Source organism: Arachis hypogaea, chromosome 10 (genome assembly GCF_003086295.3).
Source record: "Arachis hypogaea cultivar Tifrunner chromosome 10, arahy.Tifrunner.gnm2.J5K5, whole genome shotgun sequence".
Lineage (NCBI taxonomy): Eukaryota > Viridiplantae > Streptophyta > Magnoliopsida > Fabales > Fabaceae > Arachis > Arachis hypogaea.
The window spans coordinates 3,315,421-3,340,647 of NC_092045.1; the positions used below are offsets into that span (position 1 = coordinate 3,315,421).

The 25,227-nt window shown below is 34.4% G+C and overlaps 2 protein-coding genes and 1 non-coding gene across 3 annotated transcripts; all 3 read right to left on the minus strand.

The window, feature by feature from the left end:
- Nucleotides 1–592: 592 nt before the first annotated feature.
- On the minus strand, nt 593–3,385 carry LOC112714681 (E3 ubiquitin-protein ligase CSU1). The gene is made up of 2 exons (XM_025766320.3): nt 2,975–3,385; nt 593–1,827 (listed from the first exon to the last, which is right to left on the minus strand). The coding sequence occupies exons 1-2, from the start codon at nt 3,211–3,213 to the stop codon at nt 1,152–1,154; spliced, it is 915 nt and encodes a 304-aa protein (XP_025622105.1). The 5' UTR covers nt 3,214–3,385; the 3' UTR covers nt 593–1,151.
- Nucleotides 3,386–6,711: 3,326 nt separating this feature from the next.
- Nucleotides 6,712–9,658, minus strand: LOC112714683 (uncharacterized). Its single transcript, XR_011866391.1, has 2 exons — nt 8,514–9,658; nt 6,712–7,067 (listed from the first exon to the last, which is right to left on the minus strand). It is a non-coding gene; the product is annotated as an uncharacterized protein (transcript).
- Nucleotides 9,659–16,683: 7,025 nt separating this feature from the next.
- Nucleotides 16,684–18,174, minus strand: LOC140175949 (uncharacterized). Its single transcript, XM_072205755.1, has 2 exons — nt 17,865–18,174; nt 16,684–17,450 (listed from the first exon to the last, which is right to left on the minus strand). The coding sequence occupies exons 1-2, from the start codon at nt 18,172–18,174 to the stop codon at nt 16,684–16,686; spliced, it is 1,077 nt and encodes a 358-aa protein (XP_072061856.1).
- Between the last annotated feature and the right edge of the window lie 7,053 nt (nt 18,175–25,227).

A 25,227-nucleotide genomic window follows, 5' to 3' on the forward strand; every position in this document is an offset into this window, starting at 1 on the left:
ATATATTTATGTATATTTATATATATTAATTAATGAAATTTATTTATAGTAGTATAATTTTTTTATAAAATACTAAGTACATTTTTTTATACATAGTAAGTAATTAATTTTTACTTTTTGGTATTATAATTGTTTTTTATTTTTATTAGCACAATAAACGTGAATTAGTTGAGTACGTATATTGAAGGAGTCCCCGCAAGCATGTTGGGCCTTTGGTTGTTGGAAATGAAGTAGGGTTATTTCTGCTTTTTCTTAGGATGTTGTTTGTCTTTTGTCGTTTTGGTAATGCCGTTTACCTGTTTGCACTTTACAACGTAAGTGATAAGTCTTTCACATTTATGAAGCAGCTCACGTGCATGTGCATCTGTTGTTCATATGGGATTGGGATTTGATTTGACTCGCCAAACTCCTTATCCAGTTTATCCTAATCCCCACCCAACGGAACAAGTTCACAAGGCCATGCATGTCTTTTCATTAAAGGAAGAGAGAATATAGATTTATTAGATTAGATTTGCAATTACACAAGCGTTAATCTTATTTCAATGGTTTCCAAGTATTACAAAAGACCATGTTAAAATTTGATAGTAGTAAATTGAATGTTCAAGGGACTATTGAGCTTCCTTGTCATTTTCATGCTAATGACCCGGTATAAATTCAATAAACAAATTGTCAACTATGGTAATAATCAAGATTATTACAGTACCACAACCGAACATAGTAGGTAAACAGCTATCAATCAAAATTTTATAGCTGTCTGTTACAACAATATTTAATGAGCAACAAATAATGCTACGTAGGTCGCTTACCTAATACCAACTGTACAGTGTGCCAAATGGTCCATACCTTTCTTCATAAGAGAATTATAGAACATTTATAAGACTCGCCCACTACATTTGACATTTCCAAGCACCAAAAATTAATGAAACGAGCTGCTCTTTAAAATTATCATGACTGACTTTTCAAATTATCATGGTTTAATACTTGGTAAAAAAAACAGAAAATAAGAAACAAAATACACAACATAGAGGCATCATGATAAGGACATATAATGATGGGTATCATGGCGACATAACTTCATCAAGAGAAGTTATTGCAGTTTTTCTTCTTCTGATTTGGAGTGTCATAGAACCTACAAGCTACACAATTCGGGTTCAAGTCTTCGTTGCCGGTCTAACCAAGCCCAAACCAGAACCACTTCCCAAATGCTTGAAGTCTGTGGCCTCAAGATGATCCCCATGACCAGCAAATCCAGTACCTCCTTTCTCCAAGTTGACCAAATTTCTCTCTTTACATGGTTTGTTGCAAATAAGACAGACCTTATCAACGGCCATGAATCTATCAGCACATTTCTTGCAAAATACATGCCCACATGAACTAAGGGCCACAAGTGACATTGTGTTGGTGAGAGTAACTTTGCAGCTAGGACAAAGGTAGGTCCTATCAAGAGCCTTGGGCTTTTTCTGCTCACTAGTATCTTCAGTGAAGTGGACAGGGAAAAGTGTCTTTAACCTCAGTTTCTCCCTGCCTTCTGGACAGATAGTACTGGTATCAGGCGCATCTACTTTAACAGCAGCTTCTGGCGTAGCAGAAGGCAGCCAAAATGCCTTCATTGTCCGCAGGGCTTCCTCCTCATAGGATGTGACCTTCACACTGTTTGCTCCATGGAAACCATTCTTATCACGGCTGTAATTTCTATCACTGTATTGTGGTACAGCACCATGATTTTGCTGATCAAACGCATCGAGCTCTTTAGTCTTTTGTAACATCAATTTCTCCTCCTCTTCTTCTTTTTCTTGCTTCTGCTGAGCAGCATGGGCTGCAAGCTTTCTGTTTTATTGTAAATATCATAAGCACATCACTGCATAACAACATTGTGGTATTCATACCACAGGGAAAAACATAACATAAAACGAATAAACCAATGCAAGATATCATTGAAAGTTTTAGGTAATCAATGGAATTTGTCTAGCATAAGAACACAGGGTTTAACATGATAACTCGTGCAACATCCAATACAAGTTAAGGCCCTGAAAGGACTAGAGGAACGCAATTGTGAAAATGATCTAAACATTATAAATTTATATCAACATGATGACAAAAGGAAAGCTCAATTTAAACCAAAGAGAAAAAAAAAAAAGCAAAGCATGTCGAAAGCTAGTGATAGTGGTCAAAGTGAAACCACAAATAAAACTTAAAACTTCAATCATCAAATAGCATACAAGCATCAAGCATGTTGAAAGTTCAATAAGCCCATGCAAAGGTATAATACAAGACATTGTAATTAATGATTGGAGGCTATTGTCATCATCAGCCAACCTTCTCATACCAAATCAAATTACAAACTCATAAAGGTATTATTGTTGGTATTTCTCAAAATTTCAACCAATCCATCTCAAATCTCAAACAAAAAGCTACAAGTGAACAAAGCCTTCAATCAGCACCTTGCAAAAAACAAAGACGACCGATACTCATGAATGAGACCAGCCTCCTAAGCCTGACATAGCCCTACCCGTTGTAATAGGTCTAAAAGCCAACTTAACTCCACAAAAAAATTGTCACTAATCCAATTCCAAATCTTTACTCTTAACAAAATGAACGATCAATGCAGTTCACTAAATAACCCTTTATTCCCAATTTCTTTCGCATCCTGAAAGACAGTGCAGTAAAGTTATACAAATGTACACAAACAATAACAAATCGCTGCAAAACACCAAATTGTCTCATCAGTCATAAGCATGCCTTCCAAATTCTATCATGCAAAATATCCTACAATCTGCAATTCCAACTACAGAATTTCAAAGACAATTACCCTTAATCAAAACACAAAACAGCATTGCATCACAAGCATGGGTTTAAGAAGGATCCAGCTCCACCACTTGAATAAGAATCCAACAAATCAGAAACTTATTTTCCGTCCGAATAAACAAGAAAAAAAAAACGAAAATTAAAAGAGAAAGTGTTTGAAAATGGAGACCTTTGAATGTCTTTCTTCTGAGCCAACAAGCACTCGAGAATGCACTCTTTACAAAAGACATGACCTTTGTGGCAGCTCATGGGGTCAATGAAGGGCTTCAAGCAGAGGCAGCAAGCATCGAAGGGCTTGATGGAATCCTTGCCCAGCCTCTCCTTCTGGGTCCCATACCCTAGCTTCCGCTTCTCGTCGTACGTGAAGAACGCGAGGTCGTTGTTGTTCTTCGAATGCCTCTGAGGCATCTCTTTTTCCTCTTCCGCTAATCACAATCGTAAATTTCAGGCTCCGTCGATTCCAACTATGGGGTTTTACAATTTGGGATTTCAATCTTCCCTCGATTCAATTGCACTTCGATATCTATTGACTTCTCAGGTCGGTAGCTTGCAGAAGGAAGGAGTCTACTACAATGGGCCCAAAGGACCTCTTTTATTGGGCCAATTGGTTTTCGTAGGCCTCTTTTATGGACTTTTCCAAACTACGCTCTTTTCGTCAATATTATTTTCACTACTTTTCCTTTTTTATTGTTAGTCCAAAATGGACTATTTTTATTATTTATTTATTCATTCTAATCAACTTAAATTTTAAGAATATGGGCTTGTTTGGGTCTAAGAAAAGATTTATTTATTTATTTTTTTTTTAGAAGATCTTATATAAAAGTAAAAGTAATTTTATGTTTGGATATCTTATGCAAAAAAATCTCTTTATTTATCAATTATGTTTGGGTATAACAATATAAAAATATTTTTTGTTTATTTATTACATGAAAAATATCTTTTTTTTAAGGAAAAAAGATCTTTTAAAAAAGATGTAAGGGTTTGTTTGGGTGAGCTTCTAAGAAAAAAATCTTTTTTCGAGTTATCTTTTTTTAAAAGATCTTATGAAAAAATAAAAGTAATTTTATGTTTGGATATCTCATACAAAAAGATCTTTTTATCTATCAATTATGTTTGGGTATAATAATATAAAAATATTTTTTTGTTTAGTTATTACATGAAAAACCTTTTTTTTTCATGAAAAAAGATCTTTTAAAAAAAATATGTAAATTACAGCTTTTTAAAAAAGATTTTTTTTATTTTTCTAGTGCTTTTACTTTTACTACTAAAAATTTGCCAAACACACTAAAAAATAAAAAAAGATATTTTTTATTGAAAAAAGATCTTGTTAATGAAAAAATATTTTTTTTAACAAAATAATGACGCCCAAACAAACACTAAATTATAGCTTATCAAAAAAGATGTTTTTTTTATTTTTCTAATGTTTTTACTTTTATTATTAAAAAGTTTACAAACACACTAAAAAATAAAAAAAAAATTTATTAAAAAATATTTTTTTATCAAAATAATAACGTCCAAACAAACACATATGTACATAATAAATTAAGAAGTCACCAAAACAAATGTACATAAATTGAGAGATGTTTCACTTAATAATCACAAGGGTATTTTCTTGTCAATGAGAATGGTATATATATATATATATATATATATATATTAATTTAAAAAAATTATATTTTTACAATGAAGTAATGTCATTTTTATTTATTATTTCAACAACTATGTTATATAAATATTATATCTTATCATCAATTATATTTTATTTTATATAATCAATTTATTTATAAAAAAATATTTTTTTATTTTTTTATTTGTTTGCATTTTATTTATATGTTTGCATATTAAAATATTTTTTTTTAATTTCCTATCATTCATTAACCCTTGAAATTCTAATTTCCTACCTCTTGCGTTTTTTTTTGTAAATAATTAAAAAAATGAATGAATGGGAATGAAAAATATATAAAAATGTTATATTAAATTTAAGAAATTTTTGACAATTAATATAAGAGATTAAGAAATAAAGAGTAATAAGAGTCTTAATATGTATAAGTTGTAGAATTTGAATATTTGTAACTGAAATTTTTTATAATTATCATTATTATGACACTTTTAATGTATATTTATTACATTTAATTGGTACTTGATGTTTCAATTGAATAATAATAAATAAAAAGTTTTTGTTTTAATTTTTTAAACATATTTTATTAAATAGTGATTGGTTGATATTTAATCTTTTGTCAAATCATTAGAATTACTAATGTGCTATCATTAACAAAGAAAAATAGCTTAAATTTATTGTGAAGAAAATTAGTATCAGCTTTTATATATTATAAATAGATAGATCGATGCTGAAATGCTGGTAGAAATAAACTATTTTGAGAAAAAAAAAAGGTTGTAGCCTTGTAGGCCATTGTTAGATTCTGCCAACTATCGTGTAATATACATGCATGACATATTTTAATTTATTTTTTCATTGATATTTTAATAATTTATTTTATATGTTTTAAAATAAATAACACATACATATTAAAATATAATATAATATTAAAAATAATTTAAATAATACATATTTATATAAAATTATATAGTAATTAATTTTATGATTAATTTTTTATGTGTGCATAATATTTTTTTATTTTTTATCCTTGAACTTTCCATTGTTCATATGAATATAGTTAATCAAAAAATAAAGATGTTATTTGTATATTAAAATTAATTACTGAAATTAGTTATTAATTTATTATATATATTTAACTTATTTATAATGTGTATTTTATATTAATAATTAATTTTAATCTACATATAACAAATATAAAATTAGTTAGGATTTAGTTTCCACCTTTATTGTATTATTGGAAAAGTATAGGTAGATAATGAAAATATTAAATAATATAAAATTTTAAATAATTGATATTTCTGATGTTCATTTCATTAGGTGTGCAGATAATTATTTTAATATTAAAATTCAGGTAAGTAATTTAAGATTGTAGTATATTTTGATTTAATTGGTAATTGTTCATATTGTTCAAAAATATTATTGGTTACTTAGCATAACCCGTATTAAAGTAGAAACACAAGATGCAAAACTTTTGACTTGTGTGAGTAGTGAGTAGCAAAGGGAAGGAGTGTAGTGGCTATAATTTGAAGATAAGGCCACAGCCATTGATGTAGAAATCAGAATATCTTTCTACTTTCATCCCACTATGGTTCACAAAAATAGTACAATCACAAGACGAGTCAGAAACACCAACGGTTTTGGAGCTTATAGAATACAAGGAATAATCACACAACACAAAAAGTAATCTCTCTCTCTCTCTCTCATGTCCGTGGTGGTAAATTTTAGGTAAAGCAAACAATGACAGCCACAAAAGTACCTACCCTACCCTTCATCCTCTTCTTCCTTTCCTTGATTCCTTCAAATCTTGTTGCCAAACCCTTCTCCTTATTAGATTTAGTTTAACATTCTTTGTGAATTGTGACTGCACCATCCATGCTCAACTTGCAACTTATAAAATACTATACTTGATTCATTATGCTTTCATAAGCCACGTGGGGCTGTCGGATTTGTTTGGCCCCACATGCCTCTTCCCAGGTTCAAAACTCATTCCATACTTGTGAATGAATCACATGACAGGTGGTTATTCTTTCTTTTTTTTTTTCAATTAATATTATACACTTCTTTGTGATTATCAGATTTTTTTAGTATCAGGTGACAATCGAAGGCTCATTTTTTTATACGAGAAGCATATGTGTACTGTGCATTATTTTGGAGAATGGGAGTGTTAGATATAGATATGAGACAATTTTTTATAAATAAGGGACGAAGAAATTCGACCATCCAATTCTTTTATAAAAAAAATTAAACTTATTAATTGGATAGTCCAATTAATATGAAAAAAAATTAAATTTTGGCAAAAGTAATCGGACTTTTCGATTTATGTTTCGATTTTTGTTCAACATCTAAAATACCTATATATTTCATAACTGCATTTTACACTATTTTCTCTTCCACATCTAAATTAAAAAGTGGACAATCGAAGGTGTATATTATCTATACAAATTCTTTGATTTTATAAACGTTGGAAAAGATTCTTGGCAATATCATCGCATGCTTCAAAGGTTTGATAATCTGTGATTGTTTTTTAGTGTCCAGAAAGATAGCCTCCAGCCATAAGCCCATAAATTTGTAGCATGCAATTTTGAAAGATATTCATTATTGGTCGCAGCCTCTCATATTTCAGGTTCAAGGAGAATCATGTCTCCTAAATAACATCAAATTAAACAGGAGTTGAAGCCATCATGTATTGATTAACCACTCAGCTAATAAATGAAACTTGCATATTTAATGCAAATGGGCAACTTTTTTTCAGCACCTCAAGTTCAATGCTCTATGATTGTGACAATTCAAAATTTATAAAACAAGAAAATAAGAATAAATAGTGTCATATAGAGAATTTAAATACAAATAAAATAATGCAATATGACTAATAAATATTATTATTTTAAATTAGTATTTGATTGGTAATAATTTGTATCCACATTAACAAAAATTTACATACAAAAAATTAATAATTTATACTTATATTTATCAAATTTTACATACATAAATTAACACAATTTACATTCATATTTTTTAGAATTTATACATACAAATTAATAAAATTTATCTATTAAAAATAACTTAACATTTGTGTTGACTAAATACTAATCAAAATTACTAAAAACTGCTTACCACAAATAATTTCTAATATAAATATTTGCACAGTCGAAAAAAGAAAGAAAAAGGAGAAACCCCCCCCCCCCCCCCCCAAAGGGTTCAATAATATTTTCAAATCAAGCAGTTGGATAAAAACAAGAGAAAGATCAAGAACTTGTGGCAATTATGATTTTATGGATTTGGATATAGTCATAGGTGGGTCAGTGGGACAACCTATACAAGATGCACAACAACTAGAGTAGTAATTACCCTTGACTGAAATTTGGAACAGTGATTTTTTTTCTAACTTTGTCTGCATATTTTAGCTTGATATATAAATAGCACCATAAAAATTCGGTCATTATTATGGTGTTAAAAGTATTTGTCTAATTCATTAAAATAAATTAAAAAATAATATTTAATTTTAAAAATATAAAAATAAATAATTATTAAATATTTAAACTTTATCATAAAATATAAATTAAACCCCAAATTATAAACACAAAATTCAAAAAAGTAACTATGTAAGTAGTAGTAGGCTATATAATATGGGAAAGTTATCAGGTGTACCTAGGAACACCGGTGTTCCTGTTGTTTTAATCGTTGATTTTAATTAATATATATTATATATATTTTTTATAATTCAGATCAACGGTTAAAACAACTGGAACACCGGTGTTCTCGGTACACCTGATAACCATAATATGAACAAAACTGCATATATAATTATTACTTGTATGGTTTGTATATATGACACCAAATAGAAAACCAGCATCAATGATTTGTGAAAATATTCAGAATATGCAGTAGTATTACAGAATTTTCAATCATACCAAACATATTGAATGGTGGCAGCATTTACTACTCAAACAGAGCAGATTCAATGATTCATGATCATTACATCACATGGAATAATTACTGATTGGTGCAGACTTTCCTCCCTTTTATTTTAATATTTTCGGTGAAATTTTGTTGGGATATAAAATCATAGAAGAAATAAAAGATTTTTTACCTGTAATATGATATCAGAATATCATCATCAGAATAATAAGCATTCTCTTTCAGCAGTTGGAAGAAGCTAAATCCACAAGCAATACTCTCTAAAACACTTTGAGAGATCAATACATCAATCATTGAAGGCGTTTCCTCTTGTGATCTTTGTTATTTGACATGATGACAAGCCTAAAATAATGTTTAATTATTCGAAAATTGAAAGCAGATAATATTAAGAGAGGAACAAAAATCAAAGCATATATTATGAGTTATAATAACAACAATACTACTACTTAACAGCAGAGAGCCTCTAGTTGAACATGAACATGAAGGAGTAGAAAAAGGCATGAATTTTATTAGTCAGTTGGAGATTGCTTCTTCTTCAGCACCATTAGAGAACCTGGTGGAAGTAGTGGTTGCACTATTTGAAGAAGAGGAAACTGGTGGTGGAGGCATTGATGTTGATGATGTCCATGGAACCACTTGATTTTCTTCTTCTTCTTCTTCTTCTTCTTCATCTTCATCTTCATCTTCATCCTCACCACCATCAACACCATCATTTTCTACATCATCATCATTCTGGTGGTTGCAGGTATCATTGTTTTTGGTGACACAATCAGTGCAAAGTGACATGGTGGGAACAAACTTGGGACCTGAACCATGCCAAGGTGTTAGTGATTGACAAACATGGCATAGAAGAATCCTTGGATGCTTTGTGACCAGAAAGTTTGCACTGTGAACCTTTGCATCACATTCCCAACAAAGGCTTGCTTGATCTGAATCACAGAACAAGTTTGCAGCACAGTTACACAGCTCACACTTCTTCCTCATCTCAAACCTTTAAGTAGTTACCACTTTTTTTCTATCTTGTTAAGAGAAGGTAGTGCCTATATATATGGAAAAGAAAGAAGATTCATAACACAAATAAAAGGTGTAGACTGTAGAGCAAGTTGCAACTATATTAACATTTTTGTATAGATTATTAGGGAATTAAAGTAGCAATCTCATGGCTATTATCAAAACTCAACTAATTAGATCTGCCTTAGATGAAATTTCATTAAAAAGATGGGAATCTTTTTAATACAGATAACTTTTCATTTTCCAACACTGAACTCAAGACTTTTGATTAAAAGTTAATGTACTTAGCACTTTAATCCATTCTATATTGGTTGGGGCTAAAATTATTATTAGGAGTATTTATTAAAGATATTGTTGATAAACATTTTTAAATAAAAAGTACACATTTTTTATCTGGGGCGGAGCCACACAGTGAGAAAGAGGTAATAATCGCCTAATTTTAAGTTTTTACATGTAAATTATATATAAATTTCACTTTAGTTTTTCTTAAAATTTTATTTTAGCCTTATTTTATTATGTAAATAGTTTTAGCCTCTTTCTAATATTTTATCTAGTTCTATTCCTGTTTTCTATTGAAAAAAAAGATTTATTTTAAGTTAATCTTTATTCATTCTATTCTCAAACAAATGTCAATTTTTAACTTTTGATAAACATCGAACTCTTGACCTTCTGGATCTAGAACTCTAATACTATTTCCTGAAACCACTCATCCCAAAAACGTAACCTAACAAGACAACGTAACACTAATATTCATATCTCTAATACTTCCTAAACCTTCATTGTACACATTGTACGCTTAGGCCATTGGCTCCCTAGACTTTTTCTTACGAAAATGATTAAAGTTATAAAAAGTAAAAAAAGTAACTAAGTAAGTATTGTCTTATTTGTTCAAAACAAAAGAGACCAAGTAATTAAAACCGTAATTAAACTTATGAGATAATGGGCAGGTACCACAATGGATATGCTACTATATTCTGTAATTGTTGAATTTCGATAAATAATGTGCTATAATAAATACTAAATATCAAAATAACGATAACTCTACATGATAAAAAAAGAGGAATAATCAATAAGTAAACACATGAGAAATTTATTTTACTAATTAGCATACTACTGACTTTAGCATCAGATTATTTTATCCTCCTAATCTAATTCTATATTTGACAAAGTTAAAATTTTCTATCTTCACCTTTTTAGATTGTGATTTCGCTTCGAGTACGAAAATTATTATATTTTATTTATCCATTAGTTTAGAGATATTGCCGGAAAAATTACTTTGATCACGTTGGTGAAGCTATACGAGTTGTCAATGACATGAAGTCAAACAAGTTTGTTTCTCGTTTAGTTTCAACGCATTGGTGATGATTTTTATTTCCATTTCTAGTGATTTTAGCATCCACGTTTGAATTTCGTGGCCTCAATTGGATGTTTCACTGTGCAACTCCATCAGGTCTAGGAAACTCTTGCTTCAATTCTAGTTCACAGTCACTTTTTTTTGTTGTTTTTCTTTTTCTTAGCCTGACCACAAAAATCTTGATATTAATGTCTCTCTGTATTGTAGCATTTTTTAGAGGGGATTAGGTGAAATTATTCAAGTGTCTTACCTATTAATCTCGCCACATCAGATAAGATGGCATTAATTTGGAAGAAGCATGTCAAACTAGACACGTGTCAATAACCCATTTTCTGTGGGCTTCCTTCGCTGGTTTTGGTTTAGAGCTTCATATCTTTTCAACATAGATCATTGGACTTCAGTATCGTTTACTTTTCAACCAAACATATCTAAAGCACTTGCTATTGTAGTATTTATTGGTTTAACACTAGCCACACATAATTACACCATATTATGAACCTTTTTATACTAACAAATAAACAATATTTAAGAAAATGTAGTATTACTCAAAATAAATTAAAAAATAAAATATATTCTATACTCTCCCCTTATCTTATTGTTTTTTAAGATTAATATTTAACCAACAATAATTTATATTTGTTATGGCCCAGCCCAAACGGCTCGCGGGTCAACTCGACCCGATGACGACCCGACCCGACCAACCGGATGCCAACGGATCACAACACAACCCGGACACGCGTCCCTGACAACTTCTCGCTACAGCTGTGAGGAAGCTTCGAGGAAGGTGGGCCTGCCTCTGAAGGGCCCACCTCTGACACGATATAAATAGGGAAGGACATGCCCTTCCCTAGAGGTATGTCATATCCTTTCACCTAACTATTCTGCCCGCCTGCACCTCACTGACTTGAGCGTCGGAGTGTCTTTGCAGGTGGCACCCCCTCATTCTCTCCAAGTGCTCGGCTACTCGGCAGACCCAACTCCAGTACGATCAAAGCAAGGGCGTCCCTACTCCCCCACCTACACACCCGATCTGTCCGGAAACCGACTACCGAACAATATTTATATTTACAAAAATTTATACATATAAAACACATAATTTATATTTATATTTATATTTATCAGAATTTGTACACATAAATTAATTCTATTTATAATTATATTTATTTATTTAAGATAATTTGATGTTTATATTAATCAATTTTTTTATTAAAATTACTAAAATATGTTTGCCTCCTAGACTTTTTATTTGTTTGCAGTGAGCCCATGCAACAGCATATGTTATCTCAATTTGCAACATTCATCTTGATAATTTTCGTTACTGAAAACAGAAATTCAGTAGAAGCTAATATAAGACACGAATTGATTTTTTCTTATTTTATTTTTTTTGCAACTCATCAAAATTATACAAAGAGAAACAAACAACAGAGGGGCTGCGAAAACAAAGAAAGAAAGGGAAAAAAAAAGAAATGAGAAATTAATAGCCTTACACTTAAAGTGAAAATGCAATAGGGAATATGATCGAATAGGTTTGACCGCATCAGATTTTCCATCCTAAGATTCTAGTAGTAGCCATGTGCGATGGTGTGTAGTGGTATCAAATAAAGGAACAAAATAAATGTTTGGAGCTAGTCACATTTCATTTCATTTCATAATCATGGGTTCCAACTTTCAACTATAGAAGTGTTACATATATTGGATTCATTAGATTGCATGATAACTAAATTAAATTAAATATACCCTACATTCTAAAAATTCATCAATAGCCTTAACGAATAATTTCCCAGTGAGAAGAAATGTGAAAAGAATATATTGAACAAAAATACTTGACACTTCTAATTTCTTTTTTTTTGGTGAGCGGGGTCAGGGATCCAGGAAACAGATAATAAATCCGGCTATCCAGAGCTTCTAAGCCTGTAAGACCCCACACAATCAAATAACATAGGCAAATAGGGCTCAGGAATATGATGATCAAACAAATGCAAACCAATTTTAAGTTGGTGTCCCTTCTTGAGCATGATGTCCGTACAAAAGTTCGCTTTATGGAGGGTGTGGCTCATACTCACATGATGGATTTGCCGGACCAAAATATTAATGTCTTATAGTAGAGAGTAGCACAGGTGCGACAGGAGACATCCTTCTCGGACAAGTTTAATGGCCATTTGCGAATCCGATTCTATAATCACATCATTCATCTCATTAACTACTGCAATTTGGAGACCCTTGATAATAGTCCAAAGCTCGCGTGCATGATCGAGCAATTTCTCAGATTATAGGTGAAACTCATGAAGCAAGTTCTCATCAAATCTCTGAAAATGTTCCCACACGCAGCATTATTTGTCTGAGCAAAGACCGAACCATCCACATTTATTTTAATAGCACTCTGACAAACTCCATTTGTAGGGTTTATCTTGTATTAACTTTAAGGGATTTTATCACCTTTCACCCACATTTATTCAATGAAATAGCATGGTTTTGTATATTCTCCTTTAATTGTGCTTAAGAGTGAAAACATGCTTTTTTTGGTCTTAAAATAGCCAAATGTAATTTACCTTGATTCCATTAGATGCCTTGATATGTTTGTTAAGTGATTTCAGATTTAGGAGGCAAAGATTAGATCAAGGGAATGAAGAAAAAGCATGTAAAGTTGGAGAACTCATAAAGAAATGATGGAACCAAAAAGCTGTCAAGCCGACCTCTTCGCACTTAATTGACCATAACTTGAGCTACAGAGGTCCAAATGATGCGGTTCCAGTTGGGTTGGAAAGCTAACATCCGGGGCTTCGAAATGATATAAAATTTGCTATATGTTGCTTCGCGTTCAGGGGCGCGCACGCGCACTTTGCGCGCGCGCGCCGATTCTGTCCGTGGCCCACTATTATGAAATCGTCCCCAGCGGTTTTAGGTGCCATGTGGGCCCAATCCAACTCATTTCTGATGCTATTTAAGTCAAGTATTGAAGGAGAATCAAGAGACTTTTCATACTTTTGATCATTAGCTTAGTTTTAGGAGTTAGAGTTAGTTTTAGAGAGAGAAGCTCTCACTTCTCTCTAGGATTAGGAATTAGGGTTAGATTAGGATCTCATAATTCTAGATTTAATTCAAGTCTCCTTCTACTTCTACCTTCAAGTGGTGATTGCTACACTTTGGTTCTTCTTTCTATCCCTATCCTCTTGTTGTAATTTCTCTTATTTTGTTTCTAGGTTTTGTAATTGAGATATTCTTGTTCTTTTGTTTCCTTTTAATAATGCAATTTGAGATAATTTATGTGATTGTGATGTTGTTGATTGTTGTTTTGTTAATTCTTTGTAATTGTTGGTTGTTGATTCCTTTTATTCTTACAAATAAAAATGCTTTCTTTCATTACCCTCCAAGTGTTTGATGAAATGCTTGAGAGGATGTTAGAGTAGGATTTTATGTTCTTGGCTTGAGAAGGTAACTTAGGATTTCTTGAGTCACTAGTGTCCAATTGATTGCTAGTTGATAGCCATTAACTCTAGCCCTCATTAATCCAATTAGTGGAAAGCTAGGACTTATGGACTAGGATTGATATAACTCACTTGACTTTCCTTTGTTAATTGATTTAAGGATGACTAAGTGGGATTAATCCTTGCAACTACCATACTTGTGGCTAGTGATAATGATGAAGACCCTTGACAACCAAATCTTGCCAAGACCATTTTGTTAATAAAGTTTTCTTACCATTTACTATTCATTTTCCTCATCTAAAACCCCAAAATAAATAAATCCATAACCAATAACAAGAACACTACCCTGCAAGTCCTTTGAGAGACGACCCGAGGTCCAATACTTCGGTTTATAAATTCTAGGGGTTTGTACTTGTGACAAACAAATTTTTGTATGAGAGGATTATTGTTGGTTTAGAGACTATACTTCGACGAGATTTCAATTGTGAAATTCTAAACCGTCAAAAATCCAATCGTCACACTCCCATCAGGAGAGAGCCATCTAATGAACGACTTTGAATTGATATTAATCGAGTTTCGGATGACTTTTCTTTGGCACCAGTTTAAAATCTCTTTGGCGCGAATCATAATAGAGATAGTGACATCTTTTGGCATAGTGAAAGAACCTTAAAAAACAAACTTGTTTCGGAAATACCAAAGGGAAGAAACTCCAACGCCGATAGTAATGGACCATGAGTCCTTAGGGTTCGAGCATATCCAATCACAAATATCCAAGTTGAAGAAGTGTTGATTCTTCTGATGGGGGAGAGGAGCTCGCCAAACCAACCTTGCTGTAGGGCAATCCCTGATCGTATGTAAGGCAGTTTTCTCATTGGTATTGCATCTCGGACAACTTGCTTCACTTGACATGTTTCTCCGTCTTCAGTTGTGATTAGTAAGAAGAGCATCATTAGCCAGTAACCACAGAAAGATTTTAATCCTCTCAGGCCCTTTCCAATCCTAAATATACCGAAATACGCGACAATTTCAGTGGAGTCCCTATTCAAAGCTTCATAAGCTGATTTCACAGTAAACGTTCAATCTGCACTAGGTTCCTAGGCAACCTGATCCGCATTCTTCCCCGGGGATGGGGGGGCCATAGCAGCAATCTTAGAAACCCAATCCTCTGGGATCCATTCATGAAGCTTTTTCAAGTCCCAATCACCTGCAAGGAGGAAATAATTCAACATCCATTTATAATTATTGGGACTAATTACCTTTTTTGTGTATTAGTCCAAATGACCTACTTTTGCCACCCAATTATGGTTCTAAAAGTTTATGCTTGCACTATCTCCTATATGCCAAGACGTGTTCCTCTCAACATCCTTCCAATCTGAACATACCTCCTTCCATAAGTTTGAATCATTATGTCTTCTCCTTATGTCTGGAATGATGTCATTACTGCATTTGTATTTAGTCCTCAGCACCTTAGCCCAAACACTATCTCCTTTCTCAACCAAACCCCACCCAACCTTCATCATAAAAGCATGGTTTAAACTTCTTGCATGCCGGATGCCCAAGCTGCCTTTTGCTTTATGCATATTAACTTTCTTCCAGCTAACAAGGTGAATTTTTTTGACATTCTCTGTTTTCTCCCATAGGAAGTTCCTACATTTAGAATCTATGATATTACAAGTAGATACAGGCAGAAAAACAATTTGCATAGTGTAACTAGGTAAGAAAGTAAGCACAGATTTCACCAGGGTTGATCTCCCTGTCAAGGAGAGGGAAGAGGCCTTCCAATTGTTCTAGCACGATTGGAGCTTGATCATGATATCATCATAAGTATTCTTTCTGACTCTAGAGTGGAGGATCGTAACTCCCAGATATTTACCCAAGTCCTGCTTGATAGAGAATTGAAGGACCCACCTAATATCATCCTTAACAGTGTGACCAACGTTTTTTGAGAAGAACATATGTGTCTTCTCCTTATTCACTTTTTGGCCAAAGCTATTACAGAAGGCAGTTAACACTTTATCAATAATCTCAGCCTGCCCAACAGAAACTTCTGCAAAGAGGATAAGGTTGTCCGTAAAGCATAGGTGTGAGAGGACAGGACCCTCCTTACACAGTTTAATAGGTTTTCATACATCCATCTCCACTTCCATACTGATAAGGTGAGATAGGCGCTCAATACAGAGAACGAACAAGGAGAGAGAAGGTCCCCCTGTCAAATGCCTCTAGAGGGGGCGAACTCCTCTAAAGCTTCTTCATTCCGTAAAACCCTCATCATAGCAGTCGAAATACAAGCATAAATAATGTTCACCATATGCTCTCGAAGACCAATGTCCTGTAAGGTATCCTTGATAAAGCTCCACTTCAGCCTGTCATAAGTCTTCTCTAAGTTGATCTTAATCACCATCCAACCTTTCTTGCCTTTTCTACTCCGCATGGAGTTAATGACTTCCTGGGTGATAATAATATTGTCCAAGGTATGCCTTCTTGGGACAAAGCTGCTTTGAGTCATCTTTACCACTTTTTCCATGATTCTTCTCAATCTTCTAGATAAAAATTTAGTAATGACTTTTATAGGAGACATTGCATAAAGAGATAGGATGCATTTGCTTCAGGGAAACTATAGGCTTGACCTTCGGAATGAGAGTGATAAGGGTCTCATTAATATCCCAGACCTCCAAGGGTCTGCTGAAAATTCTTTCAACCAGTCTGCACAGGTCCGTTCCTACACTCTCGCATTTCTTCTGATAGAAAATAGCCTGGATTCCATCTTTTCCTGGGGCCTTAAGCCTCCCCATATAGAACAGAATGCTCTTTATTTCCATCTGAGAGATGTTACTACCAATGCTTGCAAGGTCATCTGTATCAAGAGGTGGGAAGTAGTTTTTCAAAACAAAAGGAGTGTTTGGAGCATCCTTGGTGTACAACCGGCTATAAAAGCTAGTTGCTATTCTTTCCAGGGTTGTGCGGTCATGCACCCAATACCCATTGTCATCCTGCAAAGCCTCAATCTGATTCCTCCTTTTGCGGGCCATAGTTGAGCCATGGAAAAACTTGGTGTTACGGTCCCCAAACTCTAACCAATTACAACGAGATTTTCGAAACCAAAGCAATTCCTCTTGGGCCATGATCTCCTCATATTCCTCCCAAAGATCCCTCTGCAGTTTCTCCAGATAGAGGTTCAGGTTCATAATGAGATTATTTTTAATGCCTTGAAACCTCCTCAAAATATTTGATTTTCTGCATTGAATATTGCCAAAGACATTATGATTCCAATCTTCTAACACCTGCTGAAAATCTTCCACATACACGTATTCCAGTTCCCCTGAAGGTTTCAACCTCTGTTAACGAGATTATCGAAGTCAGGGTGGTCCAACCAGTCGGCCAAAAATCTAAAAGGCCTTCTTCCCTTATTAGGAGAGGTCTGAGAGGAAAGACGAAGAAGGAGAGGAGAATGATCAGACTTCAGGCTTGGCAAGTGCTGGGTGGAAGCCCCTGGGAAGGTGATTAGCCAATCAGGATTAGCAAGCCCCCTATCAAGTCTTTCCACCAGAGATCTTCTTTTCCAAGTATACGGACAGTCCGATTACCCAAGATCAATTAAGCCACAATCAGACAAGCAAGCATTGAAGTCGGGGCAAGCCCTGCTATGTCGTAACATAGCCCCCACTCCGTTCATGATCATTCAGAATGGCGTTAAAATCGCCTATAACGCACCAAGGAATGTTAACTTCCCTACCGATATTGTGAAGATCCTCCCAGAGAGATTTCCTAAAACCCCTATTCGGGCTCCCATAAACGGCTGTAAGCAACCACTGATTCGCATTCCTATCCTTTATCTTCATGTGGACAGTTTGAAAATTATGGCTCAGCACCTCCACCTTACAAAGGTTAGAATCCCACATACACCAAATACCTCCTGACTGCCTTCTAGCCTTCACCTCAAAGTTACCATTTAGACCAAGTCTATTTCTAACCCTCTCTCTCCAAACACTGCTAATATGGGTTTCCAGCAAGATGACAAAATTCACATCAAGGTCCTTTCTCATATCTCTAATAAGAGCAAAAAAACCCTTACCCTCAACTCATCTACAGTTCCATGCTACAATATTCATGAGAACCCAGACAAAAAAAATAGCCATTCAAGACCAAAGGTACCTCAACTAGAAGGACTAAGCGCTGCCCCCCATATCCTCGGAAGCTTCTGCATGGAACATCGATTCCTTACCCTTGGTGGACTTCTTATGTCCCTCCTTGCCTGTGTCCGGTTGCTCACTTGAAGTCCCTCTACCATCTTCGTCCTCCACCGTCAACACAGGGGTTTCACGGTACAGAATGGCCTGGGTTAAAAGGGGATTGTGGTTCACATTGGCCTCAGAGACTCTGTTAGAGTTTTTCGCAGACTGGTAGTCTTCCCATTGCTGTTTCGTGACTTCCCTCATCCTATCAAGAATAACCCCTTCCATGAGCTCTCGATCTGTGTTCTTGGAAGAGGAAAAAGCTGTGGTTTCCATTCTATTGAGAGCAACCCCTAATGATAATGATCCCTTGTCCACCATTTTCTGTTTGGACTTGAAACCCTTTTTTGTTAGCATAGGCCCAATCTTCAGGACAACAGCCTTTTTGGGTCCCTGCGGATTCTTACCCACTCTGGGTTTCCTTATAACAACTTTAGATGCCTCCTCATTGTTAGATTGTTTTCGGGTTTGATGCGACGGCCCAACAATGCTCCCATTAGGCTTGGGAGGAATTGGAGATAGGAGCTTGGTCAGAGGCCTGGTTAATGGGCCCAGTAAAATCTGGTCTTTTTTTTAGGATTCTTTATAAAAGCCTGGTTTGAAACCACAATTTCGGGCCCAGTATGCATGGCCTCTTCCGGTTGCAAATTTTCCTGCATCTCATCATCTCTTTCTTCATATAAAACATTAAACCTGGATCCTCCTTCATTAAAGGTGTTCTTTGTACTGCCTTTTCTTTCCTTATTAGAAATGGCACTAAATGTTTGAATTTGTTTTTTATTCTCCCTCGAGATTTTCTCCTGTTTCCTTCTTTGGTACCTCCTTACCATCATCCAGGGGCCAAAATTAGGGGAATTCTGATTTTCCCGTTGCACGATATAGTCATCAATGTGTTCCTAATTAGCCGGTGTTTTCCGATCCACCTTGCCTGTGCTGACATCAGCCCTTTCCCTCACCACCGTCGCTCTCTCCTTCTCGCCTGCCATCTCCACCGCCGGTTGATCCGACTTATGCCCACCATTTTCACTGCACTGCTCCACCTTATGGCCATATTTTTCACAGGAGAAACAAATGAGATGCAACCCTTCGTATTCAATATTAAGCATGCTTCCAAGGACATAAATTCTATGCATTAATTTCTTTGACAAGTCAATCTCGACGCAAATCCTCGTAAATTTTTCTCTCGAATGTATAGAAGTAGCTCGATCAATTTTCAGCATATTCCCAATAGTAGATCCTACCCTCCGCAAGAAGCGGTGGTTGTATAGCTCAATAGGAAGGTTGGGATGCGAATCCAAGCCGCAATCTTCCTCACATGGTTCTCGGACACTAGAAAGAAAGGTCTCCATCTTTGAACAATAAGATAGTGTCCTGCGATCATCCATGGTCCTCCTATAAGAGCATGGGAGTAGTCATCTTCCTCAGCAATATGCACCAGATAGTAGTCTTGGTCCATGTCAATCACACTAATCTTCCCTTTTTGTGCCTAGTCACGCTGCAGTTGCTGCTCGATGAAGCCAAGGGCTACTCTCTTGCCTAGAACTTTAACGATCAGAGCATTCTTCCAAGGCTTGCACCAATCTTCAAACTCTTCCTTGGACACTGGGATAGTGGGGAATGGGTCGAAGGGCTTATTGCTCAGATCTTCCTCCTCCCTATACCATTGGTCTTCCAAATTAGGCCGATCCTCGCCCATGTCGTTGCCATGAGTGGACATATCATCTAACAAGACGCTTGGGGACAAGAGAAGGCTCTCCTTATACGAGATTTTTGACTTGCCATCTGTTTTATGAGGATTGTCTTGATCTAGATCCACCTAGTCTCCTTGTCGATTTAGGTTTAAAGCCTCACAAGACTTGACCTTCTTCGTACTCCATTGAACCAGATCCACCTCCTTCGTCAAAACCCTAGCAGAACCCTCCGTTGACATAGTTTACTAATAATATATTATATAAGAAATATATGACAAACTAATTACACTTGTACAACGTAACTAGCAGACAGCTCGTTAATTAATTAATAATACTTCTAATATCTAATTTACTGTTGTAAAATAAATAAAGGAGAGATAATAAAATAAAGTATAAATAGAAAAACACTACTATCAGTATTTACCAAGACGATTATACTACTATAAAGATAATCTATTAATATTATATTAGTAGTATGTGAAGAGAGAAAGTAAAGACGTGTTTTATATTGTAGTGCATATAAGAAAGAGAGAGAGAGAGAGAAAAAGTATTTGCTTTTATTATAGCTGTGTGTAACTGTCAGAGGCTTAAGCCTATACTTATATACGTACATGAGATAGCTTTTTCAAATTCTTATTAAATGTATTCTTCCTTGAGAATACTGAACCTCCCATCATAAATGGACATCTACGTAAATAATCTTATCACAACACCCCCTCTTGGATGTCCATTTAGGATTATGCCTCGTTAAAATCTTATTAAAGAAAAATCCAATGGGAAAAAAACTTTAGTGAAGGAAAAAGAGTACAAAATCCTTTGTGATGGGAATTGCCTCATTAAAAACCTTGTCAAGAAAATCCAATGGGAAAAAACCTGACCAGGGAAAAAAGAGTACAGTCTCCCCCTCTTGTCGACATCATTTAATATCTCGAAACTGGCGCATCCTAATCTCATGCACCAATCTTTCAAAGGATTGAGCAGATATGTTGGACATCAATTGTCCCTTGATTTTGAAGATAATGAGTGAAGAAGAATTTGGGAGAAATATGCTTTGTTCTATCACCTTTGATTTATCCGCCTTTAAGTTGAGCAATGCATGCTGTATTATCTTCAAACAAGACAGTTGGAGCTATCTTATGATCAATTAGCCCATATGATGACGGAATATATTGAATCAAACTCCTGAGCTAAAAACACTCGCGACTTGCTTCATGAATTGCTAGTATTTCAGCATGATTAGAGGATATTACTGTAATTGTCTGTTTCGTGGACCTCCATGATATAACTGTACCACCATATCTAAATAGGTATCCTGTTTACGATCTACCTTTATGTGGATCAGACAAGTATCCAGCATCTACATAGCCAACTAATTGTGACTTGGATCCATAGGGATAAAACAATCTCATATCAACCGTTCCCTGAAGATATCGAAAGATTTGTTTGATTCCACTCCAATGCCTTCTGGTTGGAGAGGAACTATACCTTGCTAGTAAATTCACCGCAAATGATATGTCAGGTCGTGTATTATTAGCAAGATATATTAGCGCTCCAATGACACTAAGATATGATACTTCAAGACCAAGGATATCTTCATTCTCTTCTTTAGGACGTAATTGATTCTTTTCCACATCAAAAGATCTTACAATCATTGGAGTACTTAATGGATGTGACTTATCCATGTAAAATCTCTTCAAGATCTTTTCTGTGTATATTGTTGGATGAATAAAGATCCTATTTTTTATATGCTCGATCTGCAGGCCGAGACAAAATTTAGTCTTTCCAAGATCTTTCATCTCAAACTCTTCTTTTAGAGTTTTTATAATAGTTGGAATCTCTTCAGGAGTTCCAATGATATTTAAATCATCAATATACACAGCAATTATAATGAATCCAGATGCAGATTTCTTTATGAAAACACATGTGCAGATATCATCATTCTTGAATCCATTTTTGACCAAATACTCAGTAAGATGATTATACCACATTCGTCCAGATTTCTTTAGACCATATAAAGATCTTTGCAATTTGACTAAGTATAACCCTTGCGAATATTCATTGGATGATTTAGATATCTTTAGTCCTTCAGGCACTTTCATATAGATATCCCGATCTGATGAGCCATATAAATAGACTGTTACCACATCCATTAAATACATATGCAGTTTATGATATCCAGATAAATTGACCAAATAACGCAATGTTATCGCATCCACTACAGGGGAATACATTTCTTTATAATGTATACAGGGCCTTTGTGAAAAACCTTGTGCCACAAGTCGAGCTTTGTAGCGCACAACTTCATTTTTCTCATTTCATTTTCTCACAAATACCCATCGGTATCCAACAGGTTTTACATCTTTAGGTGTACGGACTACAGGTCCAAAGATATCACGTTTTGCAAGTGAGTCTAATTCAGCCTTCATGGCTTCTTCCCATTTTGGCCAACCATTTCTTTGTCGTCATTCTTCGACTGATCTTGGCTCAAGATCCTTATTTTCATGCATGATATTCAATGTCACATTATATGCAAATATTTCATTGACAATTGTCTTATTTTGATCCTATTTTTCTCATGTAAAGACATAATTTATCGAGATCCCGTCATTTTCATAATTTTCAAGTACCTGAACGTCTTCTGGTGTTAAAATTATATTAGAATTTTGGACAACTGCAGGTTTCTTTACTATATCTTTTTCAACAAGAATAGTATTTACCTCTTTTCTCTTTCGAGGATTTTTGTCTTTAGAACCGACAGGTCTGCCACTCTTCTGGCGTGTATTTTTTTCGGTGGCAATTTGTCCAACTGGGACATCAATTTGAATTGGGACATTTTTCGCTAGTATATAAGATTTGGTTATCCTCTTTGTATTGGAAAATGCATCAAGCAATTCCTTTGCTATTTTTTTGCAAATGTATAATCTTTTGAACTTCTAGGTCACATTGCCCTGATCGAGGATCTAAATGCATCAATGATAATGCATTCCAATTAAGTTCCTTTTCAAAAAGCTTGTTCTCTCCCCCTAATATTGGAAATTTTGATTCATCAAAATGACAATCTACAAATCGGACTTTAAATACATCTCATGTTTGTATCTCAAGATACCTCACTATAGAGGGAGAATCATATCGAACATATATCCACAATTTTCTTTTGGTGCGATTAGGTCGTACAATGGAAACATATATCGCACACCTGAATATTCTTAAATGGGAAACATTTGGCTACTGGCCAAAAGCTAATTGCATAGGAGAGAACTGATGGTAACTCGTTGGCCTCAAACGAATAAGTGCTGCTGCATGTAAATAGCATGCCCCCAAACCGAGGTTGGGAGATTTGTTCTCATAAGTAAGGGTCTTGTAATTAATTCAGGCGTTTAATAGGTGATTCTACTAACCCATTTTGTGTGTGAACATGAGCTACTGGATGTTCAACACTTATTCCATTAGCCATACACTAAGCATCAAAAGCTTGGGAAGTAAATTCACCAGCATTATCAAGACGAATTGCTTTGATTGGATTTTCTGGAAATTGTGCTTTTAATCGAATAATTTGAGCCAGTAATCTCGCAAACGCCAGGTTACGAAAAGACAATAAGCACACATGTGACAATCTCGAAGATGCGTCTATTTGGACCATAAAATATCTAAAAGATCCACATGATAGATGAATTGGTCCACATATATCGCCTTGAATTCTTTCTAAGAATTCAGGAGACTCAAATCCAATCTTTAATGGTGATGGCCTTAAAATTAACTTCCATTGAGAACATGCAACACAACAAAATTCACTAGATTCAAGAATCTTCTTGTTCTTTAGTGAATGTCCATGAGAGGTTTCAATAATTCTCCGCATCATGGTTGTTCCCGGATGACCCAATCGGTCGTGCTAAGTTATGAATTCATTTGGGTTAGTAAACTTTTGGTTTACAATGGCATGTGATTCAATTGCACTAATCTTGGTATAATATAACCAAGATGAAAGTGAGGGTAACTTTTCTAGTATAACCTTTTTATTTGAATCATGAGTTGTGAATACATAAGTACTCATGACTTCCCTCATTCATAGTCTCAATATGATATCTATTTCGGCGAATATCTTTAAAACTCAACAAGTTTCTTAGAGACTTGGTAGACAATAGTGCATTATTTATTATGAATTTTGTTCATTCGGAGAACAAAATTATAGTTCTTCCGGAGCCTTCAATCACATTGCTTGAGCCAATAATAGTATTAACATATTCTTCTTTTGGCACAAGATGGGTAAAATATATATCACTTTTGAGAATGGTGTGCGAACTTGCACTATCCGCAAGGCATACATCTTCATTATATATCCTTGCCATTTTCTTCAAAGACAAATAATAATAATAATAAAATGAGTAGTATGCACAGTTAAATTGAATACTTGATCAGAATTATTTTTCTAAGAAACACTATATATAAAAATAATGTCATATACAAAAATTTTATTTTAAAAACTTGACACGTGTAATGATTTCAAAATTCATAAACATTAATATTTCATTATTTATATACATCATATTTAAAACTTAAATATATAAAAAATAAAACTTAACAATAAGTTTTTTACATTATTTATTTACATGAATACTTAATAATCTCACATATTAAACTATTTCATCATTGATCAAATGACCAATATTTTCTTCAGGATCCTCAAAGAAATCAGATACATCATAATGCGTGGTGGAATTTTTAGTATCATTTGAAACAAAATTTGTTTCCTTTCCTTTGTCGTCCTTTTTCAAAGATGCTTGATAAAGATCGACTAGGTGCCTTGGTGTACGACAGGTATGCGACCAATGACCCTTTCCACCACAACGGAAACACTTATCATCTGTTGATTTATTTTACCCAATATTTCTTTCTTTATCCCATTTCTGGTGAGATCCTCTCTTTTGAACATAATTCTTTTTTCTTCCATAATTTTTTTTGTTATTAAAACCTTGCCATTTACCTTTTTATGGGGTAATGATTTGCTGCATTTACTTCAGAAAATGGGGTGGCGCCAGCTGGGCGCGCTTCGTGATTCTTTAAGAGCAACTCATTGTTGTGTTTAGCAACGAGAAGGCAGGAAACTAGTTTAGAATATTTTTTAAATCCTTTTTCTCGATACTGCTGTAGGAGTACATTCGAGGCATGGAAGGTT